The sequence below is a fragment of the Haliaeetus albicilla genome, chromosome 7 (genome assembly GCF_947461875.1).
Source record: "Haliaeetus albicilla chromosome 7, bHalAlb1.1, whole genome shotgun sequence".
Taxonomy (NCBI): domain Eukaryota; kingdom Metazoa; phylum Chordata; class Aves; order Accipitriformes; family Accipitridae; genus Haliaeetus; species Haliaeetus albicilla.
Genome location: NC_091489.1, coordinates 16,426,364 through 16,449,675, shown reverse-complemented (window position 1 = coordinate 16,449,675; position 23,312 = coordinate 16,426,364). Strand labels below are relative to the sequence as shown.

Below are 23,312 nucleotides of genomic sequence, written 5' to 3'. Positions count from 1 at the left end.
TATTAAAAAACAATATATCATATGTTAATCCATTCTTGTGTAGGCAGCTGACTGCTTCCTCTGATGCTATTTTCTAACTTTATTGATCTTATGTTTCATCCTGTTATAGCATTTAATAACAGCTTCAAAGAAAGATTTGACAAATCATGGCAGATTAGTGAATTTGTATGCCCTATAATTGCTAGTGCAATGCTGAAAAATCTGTTAAGTGGTTTGGAGTTGAGGTTAGATTTATTTTTTCTATTTGGAAATAATTGCATTTAAAACATGTAGGAACACTTAGGTTTTAGTTAAGCTTTTTTTAGTACTCTACACAAAATTTAGCTTTTTTCATGGTAAAAAAAACTTTTACTCAAAAAAATTTTGTGAACAGTATGAGAAAGCAGTGCTTTCCTTTGACTTAGAGACCTGCGAAAGCTGTTTGTGCCCCTGAGCATATAAATACGATTCAGATTGAAGATGGAACTAACAATGGTGAGCAGTTTATTTCAGCAGTTAAGCCACTGGCACTTAACTGTTTATGAATTAGGATTTCTGTGCAAAAGCAAAATTGTTCTTTAAGCCATTTTTCATTGTTCTAACTTGGGAACAATAAATATTCCCAGATGTCATCTTTGTAGAAGTTGACTTAGCTTTTGAATTGTGCTGTTTGTGCATAGTTTCATACTGTAAGAGAAAAGATTGGTACAACACTAAAAAACTTAAGTAACTTTGATTGTGTAAACTGACACCAGAAATGAAAGAATTGGTCATCAAACCACAGCCGGTTCTGAGTTTACATTTCAGCCTTTATTAAATACTAGATGACCTGCAGAAGTGGGATAAAGAAGTTGACAACAGAGTGGATTTTGTAATGTCTAAAAAGATGCAAATTTTTGAGATTTTTCTCTACTGCTAGGTACTCATTCCCTCATTTTTGGGAACTGCTTGGTTTTTCATGGTGTGAGTTCAGACTACTACAGGGAGTATTAAGAGAATCTTTTCCCCCTTTTTTATGTAAAAGAAAAAAATGACTAAATATTTCTACAGCCTTGTATCACATATGGCTAATAGACCCTACAGCTGCAAGGGGGACAAACAACAGGAGCCTTGTTTCCATAGGTAATGGATCTAAAAACTTTTCAAAACCTGCTGCTTGCATTATTACTTAAATCAGGTGGGGTCCTGTTAGTGTTAATTGTCCTTGTTGAAGAGACTCTTAGTCTTTTCAAGTTTAAATTCCCTATTAAGAATTCCACAGCTGTGAATAATAAGCATTTACAGAATCACACATTAAACTTTTTTTGGTAGTGTTTGCTTTTTGAAAGTAAATACTTAGTAATAGTGTGCTCAGTTTTAACTGCTATTGTGCTTTTTTATGTATTGAAGATAAATATGTAGCAATGGTTTCATTCCTGCTGTGGCTGAAACTGGCAATCAGTTTGGTTAATACTCACTGTGAATTCTGCTTGCTTGCTTACAAACAGATGTTATCTGAAGCAGCTCCAGGAAAAGTGCGTATTGTTCATGGCGATATCCTGACATATAAGATGGAGAAGGTTTTTCCAAAGCACTTAAAAAAGAACTGGGAAGATGGTTAGTATTTTGATTTGGTTTATTTCATTTTTAAGGCTTCTGAGTCAGTCTTAAGTGTGGTGATACAGTTGGAGTTCACTCAGTGCAGGTGTTAATCAATTCTGATACTTTTTGAAGGTAAGAAGAGAGAGGCGAGCTAACTTTCTTCCTTTCTAGAAGGAAACAGAGAATCATCTTCTAAGACAAATCAGCGGAATTTGCATGACATTCACCTTAGTCAACAGTGAGGAGCTTTGCAGTTATTAACCTTAAGAGTGTCTTGACTGTACAATAATGACTCTAGGAAAGTATAAAAGCAAATCAAATGTTATACTTTCTTCCCAGCTTCTTCCTCTTTTTGAAGAAGCCAGAAGCCACCACTGCTATTATTCCACTGAAGAAATTTCTGTAACTTGCTTTGAAACTTTTAGGAAATTTGTCCTCAAAAACTGAGTTTTCTCATTGCTTTGGTTTCAGGTAGATATCTTTGGCAAGAGTAGAATCTAATCAGAGATTTGGTGGTTTGTTGTTTTGGGGTTTGTTTTTGTGGTGGGTTTTTTTTTTTTTTTCAAATCTGAGGTTCTCACAGGACTCAATTTCATCTCCCTGTTAAAACATGTAATATTAGATAAATCAGAGATGACCTCCCAGTCCCCTTTTCCACATTGCTTAATTTAAGGTAGAGTCACTGTCTGCAGTGCCTGAAGAACAGTTAAACTGCTTTCTGACTTAGGACATAAAAGACCATGCCGCATTATGTTCACCTTGAAAAATTCTATGCTGTATTTGCCTCATTGCAAAAGGTAATTGCTTCATGAAACAGAACTATGAGCAAATACATGTGTGAAGGTGTAGTGCAGCTTTTAAAAATTTACCTTTCTTGAATGTACATATAAGTCATTGTTGTCTTTGGAGCTAACTGATTAAAGGTAAGATACAGTTTTTCTGTATTATTGTCATATGAAAATCTGAAAAGCTGGTGGGTATCAGAAAGATACTTAGCCATCTCTGAGGTATGTGTAATATCACAAATATACTAGAAATACCACAGCCTAAAAAGTGCATAAGTAAAGTGTGCCAGAAAACCAGCTTGAATTTGATATTCTCATCTCTTATTCATGTTACTAAATGCTGTAATATCTAAGAAACAACACACTTGCTTTTCTTTTGTCTGCTTCTATTGCACTCCTGCTTAGACATAAGGATCCCTGGTAATGAAATGCCTGCTTTGTGTTGTAGAACACATACATACTGATATGATCCATAGCTGAATAATACATATTGCTTCTTATGGGTAAGTCTTGTACTTGCTCTAAGACCTTTTGATTTCAGAGGACTCAACACAGAAGGAGAGCTCTGTACAGTTTGAGCTAGGTGATTGTTTTGGGAATTATGAAAACTCAGTAAAATGTCCTGGGAGGAATGTGTTGGACAGAAGGTTGAGTGCGGCTAGTTACTGTGTACCTAATAGTCATAGTTTAAAATCATGGAAACACTGTTGTAGTTTTGTTGTTGTTACAGTTTTGCTATTCTGGAGGAGCTCAGCTGAAATCTGGGGATCAGCTGAAAATCAGCTGAAAGCTACTGATTTTATTCAAATGTAAATGAGAACCAAACCTAACCACTTTTTTGCAACTAATTACTGAGAATAGTAACACAGTTTTGTCAGTGTAAGACAAGTATAAATGGAAAGGCATAATTTTGGCATGGCATGATAAAAATTGTTTTCATATTTTAAATCTAGGTTGATATGCACATCTCTTTCTCACTTATGTGTTCTTTCATGGCAAAATCTTATCCAAACCTTTTTAACAGTTGTTTTTCTTCCATCAAATGTTAACAGAGCCACCAAATATACATATCATTGGGAATCTGCCTTTCAGTGTTTCCACTCCTCTAATCATCAAATGGCTTGAAAATGTTTCCAAAAAGGATGGACCTTTTATTTATGGCAGGACACAGATGACATTGACTTTTCAGAAGGAAGTTGCAGAGGTAAGATGTCAGTGTTTTCCCAAAATTTTACAGATGCTCAATTGACAAAACTTTGTTTACGTGTAACCTTTTGTTTAAAAGTACAAAACCAATCTTAGTTGGCTTTAAAAAGAGAGGAAAGAGTTGGCTCAATTTTTAGGTTTTGTGGCTATAAATTATGAATTTTAATGTTGAGTTAATCATCTGCTTTGATTCTTTCACAGCACATAAATATTATTGTTTTAAAATTTCTTATGGAGGGATATATTTCCTTACGGTACTTATCTGACTTCAGAAGACAACAGATTATTTTTGACATGAATAGATTCCACAGCACTCTTCTGTTTTTAAATATCTTCTCTCACAGTCATTCATGCACCATTTCATCAGTTGGTTTTTCCTTGCGTTTCAGTCATCTCAAGACATATAGTTATTTCCTTGCCCTCTTAATTAAAAATAATTTTTAAAAAAGAAGACACCTTCCTTGAAATAAGGAAAAATGGAAGGTTAACATTATTTCCAGTTGTGATTAAACACAAAACGCGGAGTGTTTCTCAAGACCGTGGAAACTGACTGGCTTTTTTGCACGAGACTTGGTGTAAGAATTATTAATGGATTGCTGCCAGTCTTGTGTGTGTAAAAAGGCATCATTTGAGTTCTGTCACAGCAAGTCCAAGAGCAAATTGAGATTTTAAAGGCCAAACTGATCTGCTATGTAGTAGTGCTAGTTCTAGATCAGTTGATACTCTAGATCAGTTGATATTAGGTTGACTTACTCCACAGTGCTTTCAGACTTAACGGCTTATTTCTGTTGCCATTGCATGAAACAACATAGAGGTTGGAAGACTTTTTGGTTTGTATTTATGAAAGCAGTAGGGCTTCTTATCAGCATCTCAGTATGGCTCCTTACCAGCATCTCACTTCCTTTCAAAAAAAAAAAAAAAAAAAGAATTGCACATCAGTCTGAAAACTGAATTTCCATCTAATTACTCCAGTGTTCGTAAATACCTGGTTTTCTGTGTGCAAAATAGATGTGTGTGTTTTAATTTTACTCTTTCAAAGTAAAAATTCTAATAGGAACATTTTGCTGTGGGTTTTTTGGTATGTAGATTAGCAATAATTATATACGCAAGTAGCATGTCTGCTGTTGTTTTTGGGGGTGATAGAAAAGCATATTGTGCTGTCATTACTCTAGCCCTGCAATCAAGATTCAAGACAAGTACTGAAGTATTTCCAGTAGGTGGCTCTAGAGAACACCAGGGACAAACATTTGGTATGAAATAAGCTAGATTTCTTAATTCAGTTCTGAGCTCATGTGGTTTCAGGCATTAAAAAAATCCAGATCTGTTTTCCAGAAGGACTTTGTGGATAAGAATTTTTACCTTGCCCCAAATGCCTCAGTGCTTCACCTCAAATCTGTCATCTGGGCTGGGTACTTCCTGGCCCACTTCCATTAAAATGAGTCATATTTCAGTTTAAATAGAACATCTTTGTCAGTCTCTGATTTTGAGTAAAACTAGGCAGAGTAGTTTGCCTGAACATCTCTGCCAACATGATCTGCAGGCTGGGAGGTGGGGTGCTAAACTGTTAGATATCTGGAAGACAGGCGTGTTAGAAGAGCAGAATACTTAATCATTTGGTATATAACACTGCTGTCTATTTAGAACACTAGGCAAAAGGTGCTAATAAAGTGGAAAATAATTCAGATTTTTGAGCAGCAAACAGAAGAAAAATTACCATTATGTTTTCATAACTGATATAGGATAAATATAAATACTTATGTTCTAAAAGAAAGTTGGTTTGCAGAAAGTGACTTGTGTACTAACATGTGTTTAATATTACTTTATATGGTCAGCTTTGCCAGTCTAATTGTTTGAGTAGGTTAATTCCTGTGACAGATTTTGCAGATTCAGTGATAATGGGGTTTTGATACATGTTAATGAAAACCACAATTGTATGGTATAGCTTACTGAAGAATAAACCAAATAGTTGTTCCTGAGGTGGTCATTGAGAGTGGTAAATAGTGAGGAGCATTAGAAGAGTTGTCAAGTACCACCTTGATTGTATTCCAGGTTAGGTTTCAGAATCTTTGTTTTGCTTCGTGCCTTGCTGAAATTGTTATAGCAGATGTAAAAATGTTACCTAGTTAGTTGAACTCCAGTGTGGTTTACTTAGTGCAGTTTCAGATGCTCTCTATATCTTTAAAGTAAGAACAAAGAAAATTTTGAGAACTGAGGGGAAAAAACCCTACAAAAATAGGTTAGGTGACAGAAGTATGGGGACAAACTTTCTAGCAGGGCCTGCTGCAATAGTGCAAGGGGTAATGGTTTTAAACTAAAAGAGGGCGGATTTAGACTAGATGTGAGGAAAAAAATTTTTACAACGAGGGTGATAAAACATGGGAACAGGTTGCTCAGAGGGGTGGTAGATGTCCCATCCCTGGAAACTTTCAAGGTCATGTTGGACGGGGCTCTGAGCAACCTGATCTAGTTGAAGGTGTTCCAGCTCATTGCATGGGGGGGTAGACTAGATGACATTTAAAGATCCCTTCCAACCCAAACTATTCTATGATTCTATTCTGGAGTATATTCTCAGCATTTTTGTGTTCCTTGAGCAGTGCTGTACACAGGTATGTTCCTGCTGATGTGTTTGAAATGGTTTGAGATGTTACTGCCCAGAGGTGGATGTTGTTAAGTTGTCCTTTCTGGAGCTGAGAAGCAGGAACTAATTGCCTGAGACTTGTTAGATTGTTTTTGTGGAAAGTAAAGACTGGCTTATTTGAATTGGCATTAGAAGGACTACAAGTGTTGTCATTAGGTCTGTTTCATTTCCACTGCAGAGGTTAAGGAAGTGCATATCTGATTGCATTGTTAGACTTTGCAACCTATTTTTTTTCAGAGAATAATAACAATGGTGGATAGATAATTTTTTTAATAGGTTTCCTCTGAAACAATAATGAAGGCAGTTTTAATGCTGATGTAGGCAAAAAGAATCACTGAGCTTTCTTTCTGAAATGTCGTTGAAAAGTATTTTATTTGCTCTATGCTGAGACTTAAACTGCCTTTCAGGAGAGTTGTTTAAAAAAAAAAAACAACTTTAGCAATAGGTTTAGTTTTATTTTTCACAGTTTGTTTTATTAAGCATGGCAGCATTTCATGAGTAGGGTTTTCATCTGAAGGTATGTGATGTACAGATATTAGCAGATATGCAGTTGGTTTTCATCTTTTATTTTTTATAAGGTAGTGGTAACTAAAACCAGGAATCTTCAAAATTCTACTTCTGCATAGTTAGTGTAATGCCTTTCACCATTTGACACTTGTTTTACTGGGTGCTTTTTTATGTTTAAATTTTGTTTGTGCTAGCAAAACACAGAGAACATGTTTCTTGCCAGGTCATTAAAGTGTAGAAAAACTCTGCCCAGGCTACTTTTTTGATAATCTTTGTAAGAAATTTCTTGGGAAAACCAGAGAATTACCAAACTGAGCTTTATGTATTAGATGCTCTTACTGTTAGGTATTCTAAATTTATGTAAAGTAGATCCAGCTTCCTTGCATGTATTGTAAGCGAAGACTAGTTAATAACAAAGAAATTTTGGTTTTATCTGACTTTGAGTTTTTGGAGCTTTGTTTCATCTTGAAGGGGAAAAATAGTAATATTTGATACAGAAACAGCGGAAGGAAAGGATGTGAGAATACTGTCAGCTGGTGTTATGTTTGTTTTGAATCCTGCAGTCAAAATAGTTTTAGTTTTCTTTTGTGCCCATACAAAATTCTTTTGACATTCATTAAGTTCTGCAGAAGTTCAAGGAGCTCCTTTTCATGTGCATTTGATTGCAGGACTGAGGTTGTAAATTAGCATGGCATCTTAGTGAAATGGTGCTACATTGGAGAAAAAAATTCTAGATGAACTAGGCATAAACTTTGATATGAGTTCTTAACAATTTATTTTTTTTTTAATTTCTTTGCCTTTGATTTTACTGAAAATCAAGCTTTAAAATAACTGACGACTTGGTCAATTCAGTTTCACTGATTTACATGTTTCGATTCTTCAATAGAGGTTTACAGCTAATCCAGGAGGTAAGCAACGTAGCAGACTGTCCATCATGTCTCAGCATCTCTGCACTGTTGAAAACTGTTTCATAATTCCAGGTCAAGCCTTTGTACCAAAGCCAGAGGTAAGTTTTGATGTATTTCTTTGGGTTTTTTGTTAATCTGTCAGTCAAGCAATATATCTGATTTTGAGTAAGGAACACAGTTGGGTGCTCTAGTTCAATATCTCCATACTATGAAGTGGAGTCATGTGATATTCCTGTAAATGAAGCATACTTCCTTCAAAGGGCGCTTTTCTTTTTGGTTCCTCAGAACTTGGCTTTGACCTTCAAGGCTATCTGCAAGATCAGAGTACTACTTTGGGTGTTTCTGGAGAAGGAGATTAGGATTTAATGACCGGATAGTCCACTAGGATTGTAGTGTCTTTGGAAAGCCTGCTGTTTTACAGTTTGCATTTATAAACAGTTTGGGAATTGTGCCTAGAAAATTTGATAGGTCTTTTGAAAGACCCTGATAAATAAAAGCCTTTCATTTGTCATCTTTGTCAAAGATATCTAATTTTACTGTGTCTATAATCTTTACGTTTCACCCTACTCAGCTTTAGCATATTTAACTCCCTCCTATTCGCTGTAGCACTTTGTCACCTACATCCCACTGCCTGTTTAAAAAAGTAACAGTCTTTTCTCCCTCCTATCTGCTCTTGAGTGAGTAGAGGAGAACAGTCTCTTTGCTGTCCTCTTATCTACTGCCACTGGTTTTTATTAATAGCCATTATGATTACAGAAATCAAGAATTAGTAAATTAAACTGCATTTTGGACAAGATTTTTTTTGTTAAAATGTGTGCCTGACACTAAGTGGGGTCTGTTTCCTCTGAATTCACATGGAAGTCTAGTGTTCTGGTTCAGAAATGAACTTCCAGCATCTGAAAGATCCTCTTAAACTGGTTGGTTCGATTCATCAATACGTCTCCCTTCCCCCTTATCGCAGTCTCTCTCTGGGTCTTTTTACTCTTCAGGCTTATCTCCTAAGAACCTTTGGAAGGTCATTGTCTCTCTTTATCACAATGAATTTTAAGGCCTCTACCTGGGCATATTCTGATGATGATTTAAAATTCTGTTACTATTTTTTGAACAAGTAATTGTTCAAACATGTTAAATTATTAGTTGTGACAGCAGTCTGTTGTGAAGAAAAATAACCATGCTTAAGACATGTTATTTTTTGCTTTGCATTTTTGGGTTGGGGTTCTTCGGTGGTTTTTCTTCCTGTGTCCTAGCTGAATGAAAAATAATTTCAGGATGTCATTTTACTGTCAAATATGTGAAATAGTGTTCAGTAAGGCTAAAATTCCAGTTTTGTGGTGGTGGTTTCTCAATGGTGGATACAATTTGAGGCCATAGTAGAGCTAGTGTAGTCAAAAGTCTTGTGCAGATTGTGTCTCAGAATTGGGAAGCTATAACTGATATTCCCATTTTCCTGTACTGAAAAGGCCGTAGTTGACTGAGAGAGAGGTAACTCAGAGTTGTGACAAATGTCTTAGTACAAGCAAATCCTACAGTCTGTTGGTGCTCTCTTGAATAAAAAAGGCAGTCCTACTAAAGGCAAGCATATTTTTATTTAATATATTTCTTTGAGTTAAAACAAGTATTGCTTATATAGCAAAAGCAGAAAGTACAAATTTTTCAGACAGACCTGTTCTCACTATATTTTGTTTCCTTCAAACTCCTGTTGTAGATTGATCTTCTGTTTTGTCCTTGTTCTTTTAGCCATAGACTGACATGGTTTTAGATATTACTGTTTCTGACAGAATCTTCGTTTTCTTGGAAAGCTCTTGCAGCATATTGTGAATGAAGTGGCTAAGTGCTTCATTTCGTTTTCATAGGCATACAAGGAAATTCAGGTACTTCTGTATAAAGTTTTAGGAAGAAAAATTTGCTGCTTATGTAACCGATGAATACCTCATTTTGCTCATAATATGCAGTTACTATCTTTTTCTTATGCCCTCCTGTGAAAATGCCTTTGGTTCTTACTTTACAAATGTTAGTTTTAATTCACATACATAGCAATGATCACAGCTTAGTGTCATGTCAAACCACTTACTAAAGGTGGAGATGCATGTTTTTGGGAATGAGTTGTCTACTTTATTTGCCCAATGAATTAATATTATTTGAGATATAAAAGACTATTGGTTTATGGAATGGAATGGTGCTGCACAGCGTTGTGTCTAAGCAAAGAAAACTTGGCTTTTTGGTCATAGTTCAGTCTTTCCAATACCAAATAACTGCTGATACTAGCATTAGGAATTGTCCAAAACAAGCTTCTTAATGGATACATAGGAAACTCAAAATGGCTACGTAACAGTGGTAATACAAGCAAGATGTAATTCCGTTCTATGTATATTCGAATAAAGACTCTTTACATATTAGATGCATAAAACATTCCATTTTCTCAAATGCTGTAACAGAAGATCTTACTTTTTCCAACAAACTGTAGGTATAATGTTAAGGCCCCTTCATACTGTTTTAGTAAACTTCAGGTTAATAATATGGGAAATGAAAGTTGTATATAAATATGCAAAATAAAGAGCAGTTGGTTTTGTTGAAAGACTCATCCAGCATTATTGTATTCCTAAATTTAAAGGCCTGTATCATACTCCTTCTCCATTCCCTTACACATGCTAGCAAATTACCATCAATTTGATTCTCATTTAGGGAAGCGTTTAGATAGAACATACTCTGCCAATGACAATACAAAACAAAATCTGTGTGGTGAAAGAAAAGCTTAAAGGATCTAAGATTATTAATCAAAATAAGGGAGTTAAGAAAATAAATTTAGACAAAGAAGCTGTCTCTTCATCACCATTGTATATTACATTTTACAGTAATAGAATACATGGGAGCGGGCCTGAAACAGACCCAACAGGAATAATTACAAGGACTTACAAAGTTCTTTTAGAAGGCCAGAAATGTAGAAGACAATAAATGGTAGCTGTGTGATTTGAGCTGTTAAAAGCTACTTTGAAGAAGTGTAAGCCAGAAGGCTTCCAGATTTTTCTGGAACACAGATAATTTACTTTGTATCCTGTGTCTTACAGTTTGCAGGTGTTTTCATAGTCATGGTTACATTTCTGTTGTATCACTCGTCAAATCTAACATTCATTGTGTAATGATAGATTAGCAGCAATTGGTGAATGCTGAGTAGACATTTCTTTAACAATAATAAATGAAACCCACAGCAGGTGGCAGTTTGGGGCGGGAGAGCCATTTTTGGCAAGATCTGAATGGTACTGCTGATTCTTCAGCCTGATATGCAGAATATACAATGCAGCTAAGGTTTGGGTCTGGGAGTTTTTGTTGTGGTTTTTTGCTTTGTTTTGGTGTTTGTGTGTGTGTTTTTTGGTTTTTTGTTGGTTTTGGTGTGGGGGGTTTTTTTGTTTGTTTTTTTTTTTTTAAGAAATCTAGTTACCAAGGCAATTTAGAACTGAAAATGGAAGGCAGATGCGTCTGCTATTTAAAAACCATTGAATTGGGCTTCTTGGACAAAGAGTGGTTGGGGTTTTTTCCCTGCATCATGACTAAAATAAAGATAAAAATGTAAAATACACTATAAAACATTATATGTTATTGATAGCCTGATTTGCTAAATAGAAGGCAGTTAGTTTTTAAGCATCTTTGCTGTAACAAGCCATCAGTACATTAATTATTCTGTCAGTTATGTTTTAAAATAGTTACTTTTTCTTCAATAAATGTTACTTGGAAAGTCAAAAAGAATGGTTTGAAAAATCAACACAAAAAAGTACTTTTGTAGCAGACTTAAGCATTGTTTCCTTCTTCATTCTTTTTGTGGATACCGCTATAAATGAAATACCTTGCTTAAACATAACTACAACCCAGATGCAAGAAAATTGCTATATGTTATACATTCTTTGAAATAATCAAACTACACTTAGCACAAAAAAAGCTTCAACAGATAGAAGTAACTGTATTTTATACATAGTCCTTCAGGTTGTAACCTGCGTTGCTCTCCTGCTCCGTGGATGGAAAATGGTGCTGCTTTGGACGGTAAATCCATGCTCCTTGCTGCTTTTTAAAACAGGAAGTGCAGAAGATTACACCTGCAATAAGCAGAAACGCTGCTGAAATGAATCCTGTATAAACTGCTCCTCCTGGTTCATGTTTACTGCTCTCTGGAATGGTCTGGTCCAGAAAATTTGAAATAATTTCCCTTGTGTACCAGGATGTTGGTACTAATCCAAAGATTCCTGCAAGAATGAAGCAGACTCCTCCAGCAAAACAAGCATGACTCTTGCTGTCAGGGTCCCCTCCCAACTTTGTGCATTTCATTCCAACTGTAGTGATGCAGATCCCAAAGGCTGATAGGATACAAGACAGTACCATGGTGGTCCGTGCAGCCTGGATGTAGATGGGGAGAGAGAGAACGGAGTATTTCAGGGTACAGCTAAACATCCCAGTGCTGTACCATGTGCAGTCCATCCAAAGCCCTTGCATCTGGGTTATAGCTGTTATGATATTTGAACCAACATCTGCATTTACCTTCCAGTTGGGTAGCAAGGTGGCGGTGATATCTCCAAAAACACCAAACAAGGCCAGAATAAAAGCAAAGAACTGCAGACTTGCTGATGCCATGATGATATCTGCTGTCACCTTTTGTCTGCCTGTTTTTCTCTTGTAAATGAGTGTAACTGGTTGGTAGCTTCGTAGCCAAGGCTGTAGCCCTCTGTGTAATAGGGAGGAGGGGGGGGAGGAGAAGTACGGGGGGGGGGGGGGGGGGGAGAAATCAGCAAACAAAAAAAGCTTGCATTTAAAATTAGAGCTATATGTGAATGAATATCTGAACATGATACTGCAGCAGATGAGAGCAGCTGAGCAGCTGTACACAAGGTACTTGAACACAAATGATGGTAAATGGACAGTGTTTAAGAATTGCTTGTAAGAAGGAGCTGCTACTCTTTCATACATGATTGCAAGCCATCAGGCAAAACTTAATTTACTGGAGTTGTTTTTGGTAATAATATATGGATTGCAGGCTTACTAGACAAATATACATTGTAAATGGAACATTAGAAACTTACAGATTAGAAGTCATTGTGGAAAAATGATGTGGTAGAAAATATATTGTACTTTTCAAGTACCTTCTTTAAGTGTGTTGATGGCTGTAGCCAGCTCCTGTTGACTCTTTTGTAACAATGAACATATATTATATTATCTTTTGTTTAAAGTATGATTAAAGGTAACCCTTTATTTTGGTTATCTAAATATTATCTGTTCTTTTGTGTAATAACTGTTATGAAATTTCATGGTTTTTGAAAGAGAAGATTGAATTTATTTTTTGCAGTATTTTCACAATTAAGTCACATGTGACTTTTCTAAATCAGTATTTTATTTTCAGCCAGTGATTCTCAATCCTTGACTTAGAGCAGCAGTATTGAGCAAGTCATAAGAGTGCATATGATCTGCTTTTGTCTATAAAATACTGTTTTTAACACTGATATGGAACAATTCAGTTGTGCAAGTGCATTTTTTTAATCAATCACTTAGCTGTCTGAAACAATTTGCAAATTTGCCATTCTGGCAGTTTTAAAAATTCATTAAAAAGCCTCCCTGCTATTCTTGCATAAAGAGTCAAATTTCATTTGACAATGAGAATATTTTAGGCAGTGTGATAACTGTGCACCTGGGAAGACAAAACTATTGCTATTATATCAGCTGGACTGTTGGGATAGCAGATGAAGAGCAGTGGTTTGAAACCTCTGTGAGGAGGATTAGAAATGATGTCCTGCCTTTTAAGTGGCGCTGTTTAATTGGCAGGTTTTGTCTTTTATCAGAGTGATAGAGAAAGGGCAGTCCTCAGTCCTGGATTGTGCTTTCTAAGACATTCTATCTAAATATGAACAATAATATTAAAATTGGTCTTTATCATTAGAACTTTTTTGAAAATCCATAATAATAGGGGATAAAGTTGAAATAAGTGGAACACAAAATATCTGTAAGCACTGTACACTTACTTCAATTCATTATACATAAGACAAGGTTTTGATCACTATGTATTCTATCAGTCTTTAGTGGCATTACATAACAAGTAATCCTCTAATTTATACATTGTACTTAGTTCAGGTAATTGTTCAAGGTTGTGCTAACTCTGTCCAGCATATATATATATAAAAGCTTATAGTTAAGGTGAGAATATTAACAGCTACTCGTTTTAAAATGTTATTTCGAAGACCTGCCTATTTCCAAATCCGGTTTGTTCAAACTGTGAAGAGTTGCTTTGGCAAATACATATCATTTGCTGTATTGGGCCCATGAGAAAGATGGTTTAACTTCCTTTTACAGAAGGAACTGACATGTCTGGATAGCTCAGAACTCATTCAAAAGCATATTCTGGAACAGCTAATTAGGATCTTGTGTTAGCCTTTTTCATTGCTTCCTTTTTAAAATTTCAGCATATACAAACATGCAAACATAAATGCAAACCACTGCAAATAGTAATCGTACATTACATTTAATGGGATGAACCAAATTAAAGGCATGGTAAGTTCAAGTATAAGCACTGCAAGTGTAATAAAAAATACAGTTATGTTTCATTCCTGTTTGTGTGGCACTTACGGCTGGATGTGAGGTCTGAGATGTTTTCTTCACTGTAGAAATCCTGGAAAAATGCAGTTTCTCTTGAATGGAACTATCCCATCTCATATAAAACTGCATTGGCATGTATTAACAAAATTTCTTGGAATGTTGTTTTTTTCTCTTCTCTGCAGCAAGTGCATTACTGCTGTTTGTTCGCTCTTAGTTCCATCTACCCGAGAATAAAGGAGTACTTTGTTTAATGAGTTGCATTTGACAAACACTCAGTAAGGGAAAGCAAAGAGATTATGCGGAAAAACACACGGAGGCCCTTAGTCCTAAATACATAATGATATCCAGGTTCTATGATGAAAACTGTGAACAGTGATTGAAAGGAGTAAACTCTTGAGAATCCAGAAACTCTGTAGTCTTATGGATTTGGGGAGGGGGATGAGGGGTGAGGGTAGAATTCATTTAAGTTTAACTGAGAGCCAAGGCCAGAAGGTTTTGTTGTTTGTCGATTGTTGGGGTTTTTTTCATCACAGATAATCTTATTAAGAGTTTAAATTTCCTAGCAAAGAACTATGCAATTTATTTTAATTTGTAATTGGAACAGCAGGACATTTCTATTCAACTACAGGTTTTGCTTATCTCTTCTTGATAGCCTTAGCCTTCTGTAGGTCATCCCATAACTTGTTACCTCTGTATGAGTCTGTATAAAAAGAGCGAAGGAATAAAGTTACTAATAAGGCTTATATGGTAACTGCAGCACATAAGAGAAGTGGCCTTAAGTTGGTGTGTGAAGTCAAGAAGTTAGGAGCAAAGTCTTGCTGATTGCAGCAGTGAGATACCCATAGGTTCTGTACCTGACTTTTGGGTTCCTGTGATCCTGTGTGTGAGCCTAGTGTGAATAGAGTTAAGTTATTACAAAGCTGTTCTTACACAGGAATTAGATTATTGCTATTAGTGCAGTGGCACGGTTATTTTCTGCTGGAAGTGAACCAAAATGAAACCCTCGCATCAGAACAAGATTGGTATGAGATACACTAACATTTGTCTGTAATAGATAAAATGTTGGTACTGAACACTTGGTTGGTGAAAGTGCTGGCTTAGAACTATCTTAGTAGGATCTCAAGCAGTCTGTTTTAATGAACCTGTAATATGTTCTGCTTAGGTTTCCGTTCCCTGTGAGTAAATTACAGCTTGAAAAAGGGTATGTGGGTTTGCTTTTGATACAAGTATCGCCTGTCATGAGACCTTTATTGTCAACAATTAATAAAATTGTCTCATTGAAGCTTATTCTGATTTAGAGTGTTGATTTCATCAGCAAGGCAGCAGACTTCTCTGAATTAAATTGTACTGTCATGTGTTCCTCCTACCCTACCAGAACATAAACCTTCATTGTACAGATACACTAAAGCAGCAAGGGGTGAATAATTGCTGTACTATTGACAGTTCAGGATATATCAGTTGAATAATTTTCATATTCATTATTTTGTAAGAATTGAGTGTTATTTTGTAAATATTTCTAGCATACTTGATGAGGTGAAAAAAAAGTGTTACTAATAAAATTATCAGCAAATTAACTTGTGTATTTTAAGTGCTCTTGTGTATTCTATTGGCTTTCATAATTCTACTCTCTATTTTATGTGTATTAAAAAGGTTAAGGAAAAATAGCATGTATAATATTAAAGGAGTGGCCAATTACAAGTGAAAAGCATTCTGCTGTATCTGTTGCTATAGTAACCAGGCAGCTTTCCTGGGGTCCAAAGAAAACAGCGTCTATAAAGGAACAAATGCTGAGAAGTGCTGTGTTTTGTTTCAGAAGCAGAAATTACTGCCCACTGGCCTTGAGACTGCAAATTGAGCTGTTTTTCTCTTAAACTGTACACTGCATCTCGATTGTATTCTTTTTCTCTTTTCCTTCAGAAATTTTTGTTAAAGATTCAGCTCCATCTCCCAAAGAGCCGTCATATCTCACTTACAAGCAGCTTTGCAAAATTGAGGCAACTAGGAGATCCGAAATGGTCTCTGGTGGTTTTCTTACCCCTAATTTTGTGGGGGAAATATCTTGTTCTATTTCTTGACAAAAATTTTGATAAACATATACATGTGTAAATAAGCCCTTAGTATTTCTGTATAAGGCGCTGATTGGTCATATGAAGTCTGTATTATTTGCCCTGTTCAAAAAGATAAACTTTTCTGACAGTCACTGTGAACACAAGTTTTCACTGCGTTCCTGTGGTCTTCCTGACAGGTAGCAGCAACGTGTGGCAAAGGTGGAAGCTATTCATACTTGAGAAATTCAGAAACTCCTTTGGAAAACACATTTATGGTGTTTCACTGCAGATTCCATATGTCAAGTTTTCTTTGTCATCCCATTTTTAAATAAGTTCTTGTGTCTTTACATTTAAGTAATTTAAATATTTTTTTTCTGCCTTATTCTTAACTCTAGCTTTCAGAAAAGGTGGAAAAGACAAAAAACACTGTGTGTAACTTATACTTGAGATCAGCAGTGCTAATACTGGAACCTTGCTCTGTTTTTTTTTTTTCATCAGCAGCATTATTCGGTATTTTCTTTCCTTTCTCTAGCCAGTATTTTTGTTCAGCTTCGTATGTTCTGTCTATGTGAAAAACTTATGTTGTTTGAATTTCATAATTTCTGTTTTAAGCAAATACAGAACCTCTGCTGTTGAAGCAGTTGTACTGGATAGATGTACTTGACAGCTGAGCTGTTCCCACTGAAAGTACAACATGGGTGGATGGCACCTATGTGCCAAAAGAATATGTCCGCATCAGAGGTTACTGCAATTTAATTGATTTTAAAGAAACCCACAAACTTAGAGCAGGTTTAGTTAAAACAGTAGGAAAAAACCTCTTTTTTTTGAAGTACTCTCTTGCTATGGGTTTTCTCAAACAATTGGTACACTGAGAGTGTGCTTAGAACAGAAGCTGTTCTTTGGCCTGAGTGTATCTTTTATTTCAGTCATAACTAGCACGTCTTCAATTTAACATCACATAGAATCTGTTCTATGACCTTTTAAAAAGATAGATGATTGTCCATTGCATTAGCAGACTTTTTTTAATAAGAGACTGAATATTTTTAACAGTCTGGCACTTAAAAATTTTGTAGTCATTCAGTACCAGTAGGTGTACAAATTGTACAAATTTTCAGTGTGCTCCTCCATGAAATTTTTCATTTTTATTGTTGTTAATACCTAGTTTAGAAGATGAACTGCGTTGTTCAATGTTGTACAGAACTGGATTTTTAGCCCAGGCTGTATTTTTTAAACACAGAATTCTGAATTCAGGGCATTTCTGTATAATACAGTGTCTCTGTAATTGTGTGACATATTTTGTGGTTTTTATATATATATATGTGTGTACACTGAAGGGAGGATATTATTTCATTCTCTTTTCAGACACAGGCAAAGTGACCGTTCTGTGAACCAAGCTGATTTTAGAACAATAAAAGAATAAAACAAGCTTGAAAAAAATCTTTGTAGAATAATTCAGATATAATTTTGGATGAACTGTGATACACAGTGTAAATACAAAGTTGTATGGTCACTTGAACTGAATGCAAACCTATTTCTACCTACCATTCCTTTAAAAAGACTAGAATTTTAAAATCTTAGTATGTTGAAAAGTAATTCCTTGGCTTACAGTTTAGAAAAGCCCTAGAGCAACAGAAAACATATAGGGAATGGGTTTGATTTCTAATTATAATACCAATTTTCTCCAGCTGCCCTTCAGCCTGTATATTGAATATTGTCTAATTTGTATATCACGTCAGAATTGTCTTGTGGAAGGATCTAAAGAAAGTGCTAATTACTTTACAGATTACATGGAAGTTGTTCTAGATGGAGGAGGTGCCATGGGGAAAAAAGCACTAAGTACTAATGGCATGTGAACTAATTGGAAATATGCAGATGACTAAGACTAAAATTCTGTAGGGCCTTGAAAGTTAAGCCAAATCTTTATATTCAGCTACGATGACATTAGTCACTGCACAGCTATGTTACCTGTTGCAATAACGTCTTCCTGTGTTCTGCCTGTTTCCTCATGTCTAGCCAGTTAACTTAGAAATAATGTATCATCTCAGGAATATATCTACTCAAATTTATCTTTCTTTTCCATGTAGGTGGATGTGGCTGTGGTACATTTCACGCCATTGGTGCAACCAAAGATACAGCAGCCGTTTGAGCTAGTAGAAAAAGTGGTTAAAAGTGTTTTTCAGTTTAGAAGAAAATACTGCTTCCGTGGAATTGGGTAAGGATCTTTAATGAAAAATTCTCAGATAATGGTTTTGTAAATGTGTCAGCTACTAAATCAGTTGAGAAACACTTGTAGCTATGCATTTGATTTTATTCGTCCCATTTTAAATTTGTCATCATAGTTCATCAGATCTTTCCATTTCAGAGTGGTTTCTGGAGATAAAAGTATGAGATGAATCTTTTTCCACTGTAATTATATAATAATTACTGTGCATTTTTGTTAGAGCAGTTGAAGTTGTTAAAATTGCTAGGGTAAATTGGTGATCTTTCCAATTGATTGTCTCAGAAACCAAAGAAAAAACCCAACTACAAAAACTACAGCATTTGTTAGTTGAGTTAAAAAATGAAGGTATCAAAATTCAGAACCAAAGATGGCAGTGTGAGGAGGGAGAACATCATCTGTGCGAAATTTTACTTATTTGGGGATAATGTCAAAAGGTCAAATTGTTGGTTTTGCACTTGCCCTTTTATGGAGTTCTTACTGACTCTTTAAAAATCCCCATGTCTTACTGAGGGAATTTACTAGGTTCTCTGATGCAAGAAACCTGCAGTCTGTTCACCAAGGATCCTGTTAAAACTCCAGCATAGCCACGTCTGACTTGGTATGGGAAAAACCCAGCATTCGGCATTGTAGAACACGTGACAGAGCTGCTGTTAGGACTAGAGGCATGCTGCTGCAGCTTGGGCTAACTGAATGTTGCTGGGCATGATTTTGGCCCTGATGCAGTCTAGAATTAGCGTGGATGCTTTTTATGGAACTACAAGCCCTACACGTCACTTTTAAAGGTGAACATAGAATTTTGCCTCCAGACTGGTTTTTTTTTTTTTTTGCTTGAGGCAGTGAATCTATTCATGTCAGGGATGCAGACACTGGATCTAAAATGAGTACCGATTTGCCTGTGTTAAGGTTTGAGTATGCATTTGGAGGTGGTTAGAAAATGAGGTATCCAAACTCTAGATTGATTTGTATTTGATTTACAGGGTGGTGTTTTGTTGGGAGGTTTTTTTGTGGAAGAACTGTTTCTGTTGACAGTGTAAGCAGAAGGCATGTGCAATCAACATATCTACATTATGTAGAATATTTTTTCCAAAGTTAAAAAAAAACAAAAACAAAAACAAACCAAAACCAAAACACAAACCCCAAAGCCCACAACTGTTGTGTAATCTCAAATTGCTAATAACTGCTCTACATTCTTTTGAGGCAAGGAGGGGGAATCTGAACTTTTGGACATCACATATTCCCTAGCAGCTTATCATACTTTAGCTGTAGTGTGCAGCTAAGAAACGCAGTCCTCTTACTCTTTAGCTGACCTGAAAAAAATAGCAAATTTTGATGTATAATAAGGCTATTAAGTTCATTATAAGGTATCTGTCTCACATATACTGTACACAAACAAGTTAATAGAATCAGTTTACATTTGCGTGTAAATTCTGGGATCTGAGACACATGGCATATAAGAATAAGCTAGTAAGTCCCTGAAGAAAAATATTGTAGTTTGAGTTGCTATTCATGGACATTTATAGGATGGTTCATAGTCTTTATATAAAGGGCAATTAAACATTTTTGGCTCCAGGTATGTGTCTCAACTACCCAATCAATGGAGAGAAAAACTTCAGGAGGGGTATAAAAATAAGGATGGATCCATTTTAACCTTGCTGACCTAGGTGCTGAACTAATGGGGACATTTTTGACCAAGGCCTGGAGTAGCACATGCTTTAACCCAGGTTGTTCCCAGAAGTTCCAGCTTTTCTTGTCACTTTAAACCCTTTCTTAACTTTGTATTCCATCTGTCCACTAAGACCAAACTCACTTACACAAAGCCTTCTGACTAGCTTATCCAGCCAACCTGCAAAACACAGCTGGGGTGTTACTGTATTAGATGCACAGTATTTTTAGGTCTTATGTATGTATGACAGAGGCAGATCATTTGAAAATTGAGACATGCACATCAACCATGTGCAAATTTTCATTGTAGATTGAGAACTACTGCTAATAAGAGCTAGTCCTTTCAATAGTTTGCACTTTGTGTGCATTTTTGTGAGACATTAGAAATCATTTGAACTAATACTATTCACTAAAATTTGGGGAACTTGCGAGAGAGAGGCGCTAATGTGTCTGGCTACAGAGTAAATGAACTGATATGACTGACTATGAACAGTGACAGAGCTGAAAACAAAATCTAGGGCTCCTAGCACATTCTCCAAGTTCTAAATACTAAAAAGCAAATGATAATTAAATACTCCTTTCCTCCTTCTTGTTTTTTTTTCTGGCATTGGAATTATGGTATTAATGACAAGTTGATAATACCTTTCCCATTGGAATGAAACAGCCTGAAAGTCAGTCATATGGTTTGGATCTGATCTGCTTTGCACAGTTTAATCTGTTGCTGCTCTCTAAATATGAGGCTAATTCTAAGGCAGCTATGTGACTGTATCCATACCCAAAGCTCTCTCTAACGTTAGCAAACATATATGCATGTGTTTAATGTACAATGTATGTATATGCTTTCCTATGTTGTCATAATTTGCATTTGCAGAAAAAGGGCCCTTCTAGGTTTCCATTTGCTTACATAATGTGCTATATTAAGAATGCCAGAGCTAAAATAATGATATACTTAATATAGGTTTACTATTAAGTAAATGCCCAAGAGGATCCTGTTACTCTTAAGGGAAACTGAATTCTTTGAATTTGTTTGTCTTCTCCCCACACCTTTTAGGACCTTGTTCCCTGAAAGTGGACGTTTGAAAAGAACAGAAGAGCTGATGATGACAGCAAATGTCGATCCAACTCTGCGTCCTTTTCAGCTCTCCATGTCACAGTTCAGAAGTCTGTGCGATACATACAGGAAAATGTGCGATGAAGACCCAAGCCTTTTTGTGTACAATTACAGAGAAGAACTAAAGCAAAAGAAGATGAGGCCTTTACTTAAAAGTACCAGTCAGCTTGAACAGACTGAAGAAGAAAATGAGCTGTAATTGCAGCAGACTGATTTTTTTTTTTTTTTTTAATTAGTTTTAACTCCTTGATCTAGAGGTGTTGATTCAGTAAGAGGAGGCTTATATATTCCTGCATCTGTGCAGGTATGGAAGAACTACTTTTGAGAAAGTGGTGGAGAGAGAGGGCTTTCCCATTTTATTTATTCATTCCATTCAGCTGCAGACAAAAGCGAAAAGACAGTCAAAGTTACAAGGTGCCTACAGGTTCTTTTTAATTCGGGGGAATGGCTAGAACATATACCAAAAACAAGATATGTTGTGAGACATGTAATTAAGTTGGGATAGTTCTGAAATAAGAGTTTTGTATGAAAAAAAGTGAATTATTGAAACATAAGAAAAAATACTTTTCGTACTTCAGCATGTAAGATGGCATGTGGGTTTTTGTGCTCTTTTTATCCTGGAACATCCTACTGTTCAGAGTAATTTAAAAAACAAAAGCCAAAACTCTTGTATAAATATACTCAAGTGACTGGCTTAAAGGAGGATAAAGTGCACAGATTGCCTCAAGGTCTGCTAATACTCTTCTCATTTATGCAAAAGCAAAGAATTTGGGATTTAAAGCTCCAACTAGAGAAAAGCAGCATGATAAAAAGTAGAAACATGGTTAAGTACAATACTTATTTGTCCTTTACTGTACAGGCTGGTAGAGAAAATAAAAAATACAGTCAAATAAAAGATTACAGGCCAAGCTTTGTTTTTGTATATTTACACATATGTATAAAGTATAAACAGCATCTTGAAACTTACAAAAATGAAATTTATGCACTATTGTGCACTAAAACACATTAAAATAACTTAATTCTGCTTTAAATAAAGCAAAAATGAAAACCAAAGAAATAAAATGCCCAAGGTATTGAAAAATTCATTTTGCAATGCTACTTTCCATTGTAATCCCCTCTGCCACTCACTAGCACCTTCTCCATGTCACTTAAAATACTAATGAGGCCATCCTTCCCTTCCCCTCCCCAAGAACACTACATCATCTTAATAACTGCTTGAATGGGATTGAACTAATTTACAGACCTTGGCCAACTTAATCTATTTTTGATCCACAATAAATTAAAATAACTTAACAATCCTTTACAGCTGTTTTTGTGGAAAAAAATGTATTAGTGCACAAAATCGGGTAGTAGTTTTCCTGCAGCCTCCATGAATGTACTAGTTTTAAAGCAAAATAAGTTTGTTGAATTTTATGTGGACTTCAAATGAATATTTTAAATATAGTGCTTACAAAGCTAGGATTTCCCATGCCTTTCCACAGCTTCATAAAAGCAGTCCTCATTAACTACAGATGTCAAACTCTGGACGCTAAATTCTCTCTCTAAAATAGAGTTCAGATCTAGGTTTGCAGCATCAGAGTGACTGTCAAGGGACTGGTGATGTTCTTGCATTGCCATTAAAGTTCCTCTGTTACGCTTTGTACTGTTTACTTTTCTCTTCACTGGGCAGAAATGGCCACGCACCAGCTTTGGATGCTCTCCTGTCTCGAAGCCATCTCCTTCCTCGTTTTCAGCAGCCCGATCCCGTTCAGAGTCAGTACTCGGTTCCTCTGAAATCTTCAGCCGTTGGAACTGTATTTCAATGTCTTTCGTAGGGCTGCCCTTCTTTAGGCTCCGATAGTCATCTTCATCATCATCATCACTGAGAATATCAGATTCTTTGACAAGAACATTAGAAAAGTCAGATGCGCAGCTCTGTACATGTTTATCGGGAGATGAATTTTTGGGCTCCTGTATGCTGTCAGTGGTGTGGCAGCTGCTGCTCTGAGTACTGCTGCTCAGACTGCATTCATCAGAGTCCTGGAAGGTGCCTTTCCCTGGGTCACCATTCCACTCGCTACTGGATGAATTCTTCAGTACCTTCAAGGACCTTGTGGAAG

At 36.0% G+C, this 23,312-nt stretch overlaps 3 protein-coding genes across 7 annotated transcripts in view; 1 reads left to right on the top strand and 2 right to left on the bottom strand.

The window, feature by feature from the left end:
- Positions 1-22,108, top strand: part of TFB1M (transcription factor B1, mitochondrial) — a 27,369-nt gene extending 5,261 nt beyond the window's left edge. For all 5 annotated transcript variants that reach the window (XM_069787066.1, XM_069787068.1, XM_069787069.1 and 2 more), the window contains exons 4-8: positions 1,467-1,575; positions 3,398-3,549; positions 7,583-7,702; positions 18,304-18,431; positions 21,154-22,108. In XM_069787066.1, coding sequence (XP_069643167.1) covers positions 1,467-1,575; positions 3,398-3,549; positions 7,583-7,702; positions 18,304-18,431; positions 21,154-21,412 — 768 coding nt within the window. In that variant the 3' untranslated portion in view covers positions 21,413-22,108. The remainder of the gene's footprint in view (positions 1-1,466; positions 1,576-3,397; positions 3,550-7,582; positions 7,703-18,303; positions 18,432-21,153) is intronic.
- Positions 11,288-14,366, bottom strand: CLDN20 (claudin 20). The gene is made up of 2 exons (XM_069787070.1): positions 14,202-14,366; positions 11,288-12,312 (listed from the first exon to the last, which is right to left on the bottom strand). The coding sequence occupies exon 2, from the start codon at positions 12,219-12,221 to the stop codon at positions 11,562-11,564; it is 660 nt and encodes a 219-aa protein (XP_069643171.1). The 5' UTR covers positions 12,222-12,312; positions 14,202-14,366; the 3' UTR covers positions 11,288-11,561.
- Positions 22,106-23,312, bottom strand: part of TIAM2 (TIAM Rac1 associated GEF 2) — a 92,161-nt gene continuing 90,954 nt past the window's right edge. The window contains 1 exon segment of the mRNA XM_069787059.1: positions 22,106-23,312. Coding sequence (XP_069643160.1) covers positions 22,669-23,312 — 644 coding nt within the window. The 3' untranslated portion in view covers positions 22,106-22,668.

Coding starts and splice junctions, on each gene's coding strand:
- CLDN20 (XM_069787070.1), bottom strand. CDS start 12,221: ATGGCATCAGCAAGTCTGCAGTTCTTTGCTTTTATTCTGGCCTTGTTT.